The sequence below is a fragment of the Solanum stenotomum genome, unplaced genomic scaffold (assembly GCF_019186545.1).
Source record: "Solanum stenotomum isolate F172 unplaced genomic scaffold, ASM1918654v1 scaffold21219, whole genome shotgun sequence".
In the NCBI taxonomy this organism is placed as follows: domain Eukaryota; kingdom Viridiplantae; phylum Streptophyta; class Magnoliopsida; order Solanales; family Solanaceae; genus Solanum; species Solanum stenotomum.
The window spans coordinates 14,031-26,434 of record NW_026026430.1 but is presented as its reverse complement, the minus strand read 5'-3'; the positions used below and the strand labels follow the sequence as shown (position 1 = coordinate 26,434).

The following is a 12,404-nucleotide window of genomic DNA, read 5'->3' as shown; positions in this document are numbered from 1 at the left end:
GGTTGATCGTTGTATCATCACTATAGCTCTTATGTGATGGTTGTCGGTCAGAGAAACTCCCACATCAGTTATTGTATTTTTATATACATCAGTTCATTTGTATTTCTACATACATCCCAGATTTATTGTATCTTTGCATACACACAGAGTTTATAGCATGTTTTTAAACAACTTTTCTTTATATTGCACTTGTTTTAAATTGTTTTATATTGAAATGAGTCGGTCAGGTTGAGTTGAGTTGAGCCAGGTAAGTTATTCAGTTTCTTTCAGATTTCCTTCTAGCATATGTTGCTTAGCATTCCAACTCGCCTACTCATACATTGAATGTACTGATGTCAGTTGGCCTGCATCGTCTTATAATGCAGATTCAGGTAACCAGGATCAGCATCTAGCGCCTCGTTGATCCAGTTGAGCAGCTCAGAGTCAGTGGTGAGCCTCCTTACATTCAGGAGGACTCTTTTATTCGCTTTCAGTGTTTCATTTATTAGGATGTTGTGGGTTTGTCCCAACATCCATCTCAGTATTTTAGAGGCTTCATAGACAGTCAGATAATTATTAGTGCAGATGTTTTTCTTTATCTTTCAAATGTTGTTTAATGACTCAAGTGCCATTTTGGCCAGTTTATTATCATTCAAGTTGTTTTATGATCTTATACTGTGTTGAGTTAAGTCTTCTGCTGAGTTAAGTAGCCAGGCTAAGGGTTCGCTTGAAGCCAGCAATGGTCTCCGAGTGTCAGCCATGTCCAAGGTGTAGACTCGGGGCGTGACAGAGAGTATTGTTATGAACGAAGTTCAGCCCAATGTGGATACCAACGTCATACAAGTAGTTATTGGTCTGACAAGAGCTATTGGGCCGAGAACAAGCAATAGGGCTAGGTTAATTTGGGATCCAGATTGAGTAGTGGGCATGGAAACGACTCCATCAAAAAGGGTAGTGCAATGTGATTCAGGAATTATGCATATTGGAGAAAATGTTTGTCCTCTCCTCTTCTTCTAGAGTCTAAGCTTCTCATCTCCATTTTTCTCTCTATCTTTAATTCTCGTTATTTCAATATTTCCATTGAAATTCGGTAGTTTGATTATTGCAATTAGAATCTTAAGGCTGTAATAGTGCTCCAGTGCTCTTATTAATATAGTGAGGATTTGGGTTCGTTACACATGTTCCTCAACCATTAGAGTACAAAGAAGATGAAGATGAGTCATATTCCTTAAATGGATTTACGTGGGAATCTGTAGTCTTAGGCTACAGTTTTGGACTAGTTGTTGGAACTGTCATTTGGAGTCTCATGTTTAAGTACTGTAAACCAAAATGGGTTGTGGAACTTTTTGATGCCAACGTGCCTCGCGAAAATAGAAGGCCAAAGAAGACAGCTTAGAGACAAAAAACGGACTTCATGGAAGATTGATGGGGCCAACTTGTCAAGTAATATACTTTATAAATAATTACTCTAATAAGTAATGTTGGAATAATCCCATGAATATTGTTCTTTTACTCTGTCTGAAGTTTCTCTTTGTTATTTGCATCTGTTAGATACCTCTGAATTATTTTTAGCATTTGCTTCGACTTCTGAATTGAAGTTAGCTTAGGTACAAATAAGGATCAAAGGGATAAAAGGAACAATAATTACATTCTTAAAAACAAAGCTAAAAGAAAGACATCTACATTTGAAGTTCGATTTTTTGTGTTTAAGTAGCAGTGGACTGTTGTGTTGGATGGGCAGATGTTAATTTCTGACCATTTTTAGATCTTTGAATACATATTCATTCACTTCGACTTAAAGGCCTGTTCATTCTTGTAATGAAAATTGAACATTGAATGCTCAAGTGCCTGGACCTCAAGGAGGTTGAGGCGATTCTAAAATGTTTAGAAGCAAATATGGGGAAAAACATACTTTTGTTGTTGTTATTACACTGTTTCACTTGCAAAATACTTTTGTTAAGATGTATGTTGAACGCCTAAAGACATCACATCCTTCAGCGACAAATTAGACCTAAAGAATAAAGCACAAACCAGTCGTTACAAACAACTAGTCTAGGAGGTCTTACTGTTGTAAAATTTGTGGTGTGTTTGGTAAGTAAAATTATACCTACTGTTGTGTTTATTACGACCCGAGTAAATTTTTTTTGTGGAAAACAGCACAAGAGACAACGCAACTAATCGGAAATTTCTCAGCAGGTGAAATGTTCTTCACCAAGTTATTCAAAACATACTAATTACGCAGGAATATCAAACAAAATTCTGAATAAAAGAACAAAAATAAAATTCCACACGGTATTATTGTTTTGTTGTTACATACTATAAGTAGATGGAGGACTTAAATCATGTCTTCAATTATTGTTCATTTTTTTCCTCACTTGACTTAGTCAAGCAATAGTTTCTGTCATTGGAAATTTCTTATATAATGGGACTAATTTTCACATATATACTGGGACCAATTTTCACATGCATCATCTTGTGTAACACACACTGTAGTGACAGTTAATGACCTCGAAATGAACACAACATCTAGAGAAAATTATGACATAGGGAGTATTATTTTGTTAAGTCTTCTCCGTCCTCGAACAAGTTGTTAGAAGTGACTAGTCAAGTGATGCCAAAATTGTACAAAACAAATATTGGTACTATCAAACAAGATTTAAAGACTTGAGTCTTTCTGGAAATAGACTTAACACTTGGGACAATTTTTTTGCAACCACAAATTAGTTAGTGGTAGTGAGGGGGAAAGCACCCCATTTTATTTGTCTGGATGCATGTGTTTCTTTTCTTTCGTTAATTTATACCTCATACACTACACCAAAAGAGACCTTTAGCGGCAATTGATTTTTCTTTTAACAGCAATATTTATTGCCACAAATACATTTACCGGCATTTGATTAAATGTCATTGGATCCAATGTCGCCAATGCCTTTAGTGACATTTATGTTGAGTGCCGGTAAAGACCCTTATTATTGCCACTAAAAGTAATTTCTTTTAGCCGCCTTTACTATTGCCATTAAAGCCGAAAGAAGCATATTTGTCGCTTTTACTATTGCCGGCAAAGATAATAATTGTAACTCAATTATTGTAACGACTTAAAACTAATCATAAATTCACCTTAATTCACAGATTTAACCCTCTTTTGCAATTTCTAAAAGCCCATTAAGTTGTGGCATCTATATTTGGGTCATTCACCATGAAGTTAAGGATTCAAAAAACTTCTTTCCATATGATATTCATATTTAAACGAATTTTAATTATATATACCAACAATATGAAGTCTACAATCAGTATAATTTAACGTGTTGTAGTTAGCATGTTGTTTACCTTGATTTGCAGGTTATTAATTTCTCTTATAATGAAGAGTCATCTATAGTTACTTTTATACAAGTTGATAGTAAGAAAATTTCTTTAAAGCTCTAGCATAAAATTTTTTGAGAAACAAAAAATATAACAAACGGAGAAAAGCCTAAAATACCTTCGAACTATTGGAAACAAAGGTACACATCACTCTCTTCAAATACTACTTGTGGGATTACACTAGGTATGTTACGTTGTTACTCTGTTTCACTTACAAAACACTTTTGTTAAGACGTATATTGAATACCTAAAGAATAAGGCACAAACAAGTCGTTACAAACTACTAGTCTAGCAGGTCTTACTGTTGCAAAATATCATATTTTTCTTTTTTCCCATCAGTAGTTATGTGGAAATTTATAGACAAGTTTGTAAAACAGACTAATCAATTACTTGGAATGATCTTCAACAAATTATTCAAATCGTACTAATTAAGCAGGAAAACACATATCAAACAAAATTTTAAATAAAATTCCACACGGTATTATTGTCTTCAATTTCTTCCTCGCTTGACTTAGTCAAGCAATAGTTTCTATCATTGGAAATTTGTCCCAAAATTCTGCAGAAATATTTTCTATAGTGAGTGTTACGTAACGGGACCTATTCACATCATCTTGCATGCGTAACACACACTGCAGAGATATATGATCGATGACCCCGATGTGAATAACAACATCTAGAGAAAATGAGGACATAGGAAGTATTAGGCCAATCAGACCCTACATTTGTCCTTAAATTTCATTTTGGCACTCCAACTTAACCTTGATCCATTTTAACCCTTTAACTCCAATTTTTATATTACATTTAGGCTCTTCTAAGTGATGTGGCAGAGTGTGTGCATCACACTTTCTCTAAGAGAGTGAAAGACAAAAAAAAAAGTATTTTTTTCTTTTAAAAAATAATAAAAGATTAACCCTTCAACTCTTTTTTTTTTTAATGTACCATTTAAACACAAATACTAATTTTATGATTTCTTTATTTCTATATATGCTCTTCAACTGCAATTTTTAATTTAAATAATCGGCGTTCATCCATTAGTTATTGTAAAAAATTTAAAATTGACGGATGATCATTGATTTTTTATATAAAAAAAAAGTAACATTTTTTTTAGAGTTTCTGTGTATTTTTGCATGAAAAATAACCGACGAAAGTGCATTGATTTTTCTTTCTTAAGAAAAGCAATGACAACCCAATGAAGTCTGTTGAGTTTCAATATTTTTTTAAGGAACCAACATTGGTGCAACATTATCATATTTTTGGAGCGTCTGAGCAACATAGTTCATTTATACAAGAAAATTGGAAAAAGAAGTGCAATAAGCATATAGAAGAAGCACGAAATAGAAAGAGTAGCATTGCTTAATCAGCTAGTACTGTAGCTTATCGTAATCACTAGTAATTGATGAATCAAACTTCAAGCATATCATGAATTTGGCTTAAAGACTTAGAAGTCATCGTCTGCTAGTTAATACGAGACGGTCCTATATATGAACAGTAATGGAGTTTCCCTCATTAACTAATTAATGTGAAAAGTCTTGTGTACCTAACAAGTTAGAATGTTCAAATACATTTAACTATATAGTTTTATTATTATTTTGTATTCTTCAGCTTTGTGTATCATCGAGTTCTCTTACATACTCTGATCCCTGATTTTGTAAGAACAGAACTTTTTTTTTTCGGGCATAGGCTGAGGGGGTACTTATGCAATTTCCCTTTTTTTTTTGGTGAAAATGTTTGAGTTCTTATACCATGAAACTTTTTTTTTTCTTTTCATATTTGCCTTTTTCCATTTATCATGTATGTTTCTTGTAAATTTCTCAACTCTTTAAATATAGGTAGTAAGAATACTCTTTGCAATAATAAATAAATATGATTTACAAAACAATAACATGCACTCTTTATTTATCGATATATAATTCATTCCCTTTAGGATCAAGTTACCGTAAATTTTTAATTGCAATTTTTTAGAATTAGATTTTTCCCGATTCAAGAATCTCTTAATATACTTTCTAATTAGTAATTATATGAATATTTACTACTACAGAATAGTAATTATGTAGGAATAAAAGGCTAGAGAATTTACATAATCTCAAAAATATCCAATTATGAATATATGTTGTAATCAATATAATGCAGTTAGAGAACATTTTTACTATCATAAATACTACTACTAGGTATCCGAAATTGTTACTTTCTCTTTTTCTTTTTTTTTTTTCTCATTTCTATTTCATTTTTTGTTTTTTCATCAAAACGTTTCAGTTCTTATACCATTTGCCTTTTCCCATTATATTTAATTAATAATTAGTTATTAAATAATAGCATTTTAAATTGTTGCACCACTCATCAAAATCCGTTCCTATTCTCTTCAACCACATTAATAAACCAAGAAGACGTAATTCCTCATTAAACAACCGTATAATGTCATTAGGTAAAAACCTTTTCATTTTCTCTTATTTATTTTTTATATTTAAGAATAAAAAAAGACATAATTTTACATTAAATATTATATTTCAAATTAGTTATAAGTCTTTTCACATCTGCTAATATCTCCTATTTATATTTAAATCATATTACCAATATGTATCTAATTGTATGAGCAGTGGAAATTGAACTTAAGTAAGGTGGAGCAGTACTTTTATTGTTCTTTTTTCTTTTTTTTTTGATGAAAATACTTTTGTTTTATAAAGTCATGATTTGATGTCTAATTATTTGAATGCTGGAATCTGAACTTATGTAGAGGGAGTAATACTTTTATTTTCTGTTTATTTATCCTTTGAAAATACTTCTATTTCATTGTACTTTTATTTGATGATTTCAAATTTTCTTATATGTAATTTTTTTTTTAGGTTGGTTCATAAGTATGTATATACACAAATTCAAATTTATCTTTTCTTTTATATGCATTTATTTTTTGCACCATATAATTATTGGTTTATATTGTTTTCTTTTTTCTACCATATTGTTAATATCTCACAAATGATTGTGTTGTATTTCATAATTCAAAATTTACAGATGACAGAATTAATAATTTTGAATGAGTCAAAGAAGACGAAGGGTACATATTCATGTCAATTAAATATTTAAACAATGATTATTTTTATAACAAATAAATACCTATTTTTTTGTAGGTGTACACTATGAACTTGATAATGATCTACTACCCATCCGAAGGAAGACATATGTTGATCGAATTTCTACAACTATTACAAAACACTACTCTCCTTCGACGACAACTTATCATATGTATGCATCTATAAAGAAGTGGATGCTACTATTTCTTAAAAAGAAGACGGAAACTTTAAGGCATTAAATATTTTGCAACTATAATGCCGATATTGAAATTATGTGTTGTGACATATTAAAAAAAAAAATTCTTAACAAGTTGAATAATTGATATTTTATAAGAATTATGTAGTATTACGTTTGAAATTCACTTGATAACAATATTTTTGTATGATGTGCCTTGCAATGATGATAATATCAGTTGAATATAATCGTTCCTTGATTCGAGCTTGTATGTTACATATCGTACACTTATATTTTAGAAGTATTTATACTATTAGCACTGTATACGCATGCAATGCACGTGTTCGAAAACTAGTATTATTAAAAGTGGGAAGCTCTTGTCTTCAAAGTTGATTTACCATTTTGCCCTTATACTAATTAATTATTTTTTTATAAAATAATTTTTATTTACACCATAATTAAAAAAAATCAATTAAATTAGTTTTCAATAACATGAATTGAACGGATGCTTTGGAAGTGGACTAATAATACTTTAATTATCACACTTAATTCAATGATTTAATAAGGATTGAGGACAATCATCTTTCTTTCTTTCCCTGCTTATTTTTTGGTTTATTCATTTTATATTAAAATTTTGATCATCATCATATTACTAGTAAACTTAGCCACGCTACGCGCGGTATACATAAAAGTTTTAAAGTTTTTTTTTTAATTTTCAAATTCAAATAGATTAGTTAACAAATTTTAACATTTAGATTTGTGATTTTAACTTGATCATGAATGATTTTATAAAAAAAAAAATCCTTAAATTAGCACGGTCTAATACCTATACTTTTTTTTGGTTGAACAGTACCTATTCTTTTATGTTAGTTATAATGTAATAATCAAGTTAGCTTGTATTTAGCTTTTTACTAATTTATGCAAAATGACAGAAATGAATTCTCTTAATTATTTTTTCTTATATTTTTCATAATTCATATTTTATTGAAAATTTGAAAATAACTTCGTAATAATTTTGATTATCTCCTACCGCTAAGTCTACATCCACAAACATATTTTAATGTTTTTCGAGAATTGGTTTTTCTGCTAATTTTTATTAATGATCTTGCTCTTATAATTTCATAAGAAAAAATCCAAATCAATTTTGCTCTTTTATTTATCTTATTGTGTATCCTCCTTATTAGAAATAAAAATAATTACACAAAGTAGTCTTTGTCGATAATTTTTACACTACAAAATTAAAGTAGAGAACACTTAAGCTCAAAACAAATATATTTGGATAGAAATATTATTTTGATGTGATTTTAAGATGTCACAACTCACAAGCTTGAACATTAAGTGGGGGTTATGAAGGTATAAAGTTGAAAGTTATAAGTATTACTAATAAGTACTAATTAAGTATAGAGGTTATGAAATATGAAGAGGTGTGAGTTTAGGATAAAAATTATATATAAATAAATAAATAGATAAAAATAATATAAAAAGTAAAAAAATACATATTTTTTTAATAAAAAAAAAGTATGTTTAAGTAAAATCCTCCACCATTTTTTATGGTTTAATTTTATTATATGACATATTTATGTTTATCTTATTTTAGAAACTTCAAATAATTAAAAGTCTCTAAATATGTTTCTACTAATAAATATTACTTTTAATAATTACTATTATTTTGAACAATATATTTTGCATTACCTAATATATATATATATATATATATATATATATATATATATATATATTCTCTTATTTTATATTATAGGAGAGAAATTTATTAAGGAAAAAATTAATTAAAAACAAATTAAAAAGGGGTAGAGAATCAAAAAGTTAATCAAAAGAAATAGAAAAAATTTAAATTGGCAAAAAAAGTAATGTTGTGGATGTGATAAAATAAAATTTAAAAAATAGTTGAGTTTTTGTTAATTGAATTCTCAAATATGTGAAACAACTTTTTGACTTATGAATAATTACTATATATAAATAATATAATTAAGAATGTAGGGTTAAAATTATGCATTTTTATCATATCATTGTTATGTGATTGTGACATATGAAATTGTAAGAGGAATCTGCTTATTTGATTCTTAGCTATATAAGAAAAAGGGAAAATACACAAAAACCCCCCTGAACTTGGCACGAAAACTTACTTTAGTACTTAAACTTTACGGGTAATTATTTACCCCCCTAATCTCTTTTCAAGTGAATTTAATATCACCCTAAAATTATAATACCAGTCTCACAATGGCAAGTGCATTTCACACGCGCCACGTCATTGATATGTCAGCGCCACATCATTGCCACATCAGTACCACGTAGACATTATTTAATTTTTACTTTTTTAATTCATTTTTTTTGTTTCTTTATTTATTCATAATTTTAGAAAGCAAAAAAAAATTCGAAAAATAAGAGCCATGTTCCTCAACTCAATCACGATTGCAATTGAACAAATTCGATCACAATTGAAAGATTGATCCAAAATGTCAAAATCATTCTCACAAAAATACATTCAATTTTTAATGATTGAAAATTTAATTTGAAATTAAGAAATTATAATTTTTCCATTAAAAAGAGCTTCAAGTTCATCACATTCAAACACTACCATAAATAATAATTTTGAAGCAAGAACAAATTGTTGGCTTTCTATTTTTTCCCTATTCGTCACACTCTTTTACGGATCCAAAGGAAATGGAGGTGGGGCGGTTCAAAGAAAGAGAAAGAAGATGGAAAGTTCAATGAAGAAGAAGAAGAAGAAGAAAAAGGCGATGCAGTGGTGATTGAGGCTGCAAATCTGAAGAGAAAAAAAGAGGGTGAGGCTTCTAAGAGGAGATATAGGGTCGAGATGGGGGTTTCGAAGAAGGAGAAATTAAAGAGGTGGGGGGTTCGACGAAGAAGAAAGAGGTGGTGCAAATGGTGGTTGAAGGTGAGAGGGGTGGTGGGGTGTGAGGAAGATGAAGGAAAAAAAGATTATTGGCTAAAAAGAAAAAAATGGGGCCCACTTATTCTTTTTCTATTTAATTTTTGATATTTACGCGCAGTAAATTTTTTGACTTGCCACGTCAGCTGTTTGGGTGATATTAAATTCACTTTAAAAGAGATAAGGGGGGTAAATAATTACCCGTAAAGTTTAAGTACTAAAGTAAGTTTTCGTGCCAAGTTCAGGGGGGTTTTTATGTATTTTCCCTTAGAAAAATAATTAGTTTGATGATATTTTTTTCAAAAATTAATACATAATATTGTGTTGGTTCTTAATGGCTCATATTGTTAATGAATTATTTTTTTAATTGAATTGTATGATTTTTTTCATATTTCAATTGAGGATTCTTTTTATATAACATGTTTGTGTTTAATATTTAATATTTTATTATACTTTATATTGAGATTTGACATATTACTTTTTTTGTTACTTACCTTTATTATATATTTGTATAACAATTTTATAGCTAGTGAGCAGGAAGAGATTGTTAGACGAAATTGAATTTCAGATTAGTAAAAATAACATATACTGGCAATTTTACAATTAACTAAGCTAATAAGGAACCAATCATCTCTTGTTAGACTGGAGATTTGGGTGGAGAACTATAAACAATCTTTACAGTAACAACAACAAAAAAACATAACAATCCTTGCAATAACAACAACAAAATATAAAAATATAGTTAACTAATCAATCAAAAATATTAAAGAATATTTAGTTATGATTTGAAGAGGAAAGAAGGATCATGTTCTCAACACAACATAATTCAATTCTCCAAAATCTACAAAAAGAGGAAGAGAGTAAGAACAATCAGTCTTTAGAAACTATAGAAATAAGCAAAGAAAAAATCTCAAGAAACTACAAAGAGAAGCAAAAGAAAAAAAAAACAAATTATTTTTTCTATAAAAAAATCATGATTTGTATCATCAAGAATCCAAAAAATAATATAAAATTTATAATTACAATAGAAAAAAGTGAAAAAAAATATAAGTATTAGACATGTTAAATCATTTTACCTCGTAAAATTAAACTATGCAAAAATATCTAACATTCTTCATTATACATCTGTCTCCTGCAAAATCAGATCAAAGAAGACAAAAAAAAAAATTAACCAATCAAAAAGACAAAAAATGAAGAATAAAAAAAATGAAAATAAAATAATCATCATACATGTCTCAAAGTAGATTTTTATAAGTATAATATTTAGGAGTTGTAAATTTGTATATTAAATAATTTGAAGGTTATGAATATAAAAGATTAGGAGTTATATATATTATTAAATTAATTAAGATTTGAATTTATGTAATTGAAGAGGTATGAATTAAGGAGAGGGTTTTATAAAATAAAATAAAATAATTGAAGAAAATTAGAGAAAATGTCCAAAAAATCAAAAAGAAAAAAGATAGATAGGATCCTTGGCCATTGAGAGGTGCAACATCACTTTTTTTTTATCTAGTTTATATATATATATATATGATTATAGAAGTGTCATTAATAAAAGTGGTATCAACGTGTCTGTAAAATGTCAATACAATTCAGATTAAGGATATTTTGGACTTTTGATATTGCATTCTTATGCTACGTGTCACGTATGTATGAATTGTTTCTTTGCCTTTCCATCTCCCCTCTCATCAGTCATCACTCACTGCTATACCCTTCTCATTCTCTCTTTTTCCCTCTTCAATGAAACTCTTCTCTATGTTAGATGTTATACGTTCTTTCTTCTTCAATCGTATAGATTAGGAATCAAATCAATGATGTCCACAATAGTTATTGTGAGATATGGAAATATGAAATATGCATCCAACATGTTTGATGATATGCCCAACTCATTTTATTTAAAGTTATGTTCACAAATTTTGTTTTGTAACAATTGAATTATAGTTGAATTAGCCAATGGCACTGGAGATGATTGAAGTATGACAATATTTGACGGAGGTTTCGACCTTCATGGAATTTGTTGGCACCATGAATAAAGGTTAATCAACTCACTCTATAAATTGTACTCGATCTATTACCTTCCTTCTCCTAGCAATGTTGGCATGTTTAATATGTTATACAAGAACTGAGTTTTTCATATAGTAGAAATGTGAGTTAAAGGGAGGTGTCAACATGTTTGTTGAGTGTCTTTTTATTTTTGTTCAAGGATATTTTAGTGTCTTGAGAAAATAATGAAACGCGTCTCTTTTTCGTTAAAGGAATTGTCAAGTCTGCTCCTTTTTCAATTTGTGTCCAACTACCATTTTTCGAAGCGGAAGTAGTTAGTGAATTCATGAAAGTGATAGTGTGGTAGATGGTAGTGTGGTAGCTAGGTGAGTAACTTGTTTTTAAGATTTTATTATAATATCTTTTTACTAAGTGTCTTAATCTTGATATCTCTTTAATATTATTTTTTGGTAGTGCTAAATTCATAGTAATATGTAATAATATTTATTGTAATATTCTTTCGATAGTTGTTTTAATCTGAATATTTCTTTAATATTATTTATGATATATTCTAGATATAACATATCTTGGGTTCTTTGGTACATATATAAATTTTCCTCCATTAATTGTTCTAATAGTTTTATATCTTCCATAGATTCTATCCAAATATTGTAAATATTCGTAGTTCATTTTAATCTGAATTTATTTCTAAATCATACCATTCTATTCTTTCGGAGTTTAAATCATGTAGGTTTATTTCATACCATTGCTGATTTAATATATCTTCTGATTCGTAATCATGAAATATTTTTTCCCATATTATTCTCCTTAATTCAATTATTTCTATACCGTTAAGTATATATAAGATTAAAGTTTCATAGTTTTTTATCATTTCATCATGCACGTATGTAGTCATGTTCGTTGTTATGCG

At 28.9% G+C, this 12,404-nt stretch overlaps 1 protein-coding gene across 1 annotated transcript in view; it reads left to right on the top strand.

The window, feature by feature from the left end:
• LOC125850963 (transcription factor MYB96-like) overlaps positions 1–12,404 on the top strand; it is a 23,282-nt gene that overhangs the window by 446 nt on the left and 10,432 nt on the right. Inside the window, exon 2 of the mRNA XM_049530781.1 lies at positions 9,256–9,493. Coding sequence (XP_049386738.1) covers positions 9,256–9,493 — 238 coding nt within the window. The remainder of the gene's footprint in view (positions 1–9,255; positions 9,494–12,404) is intronic.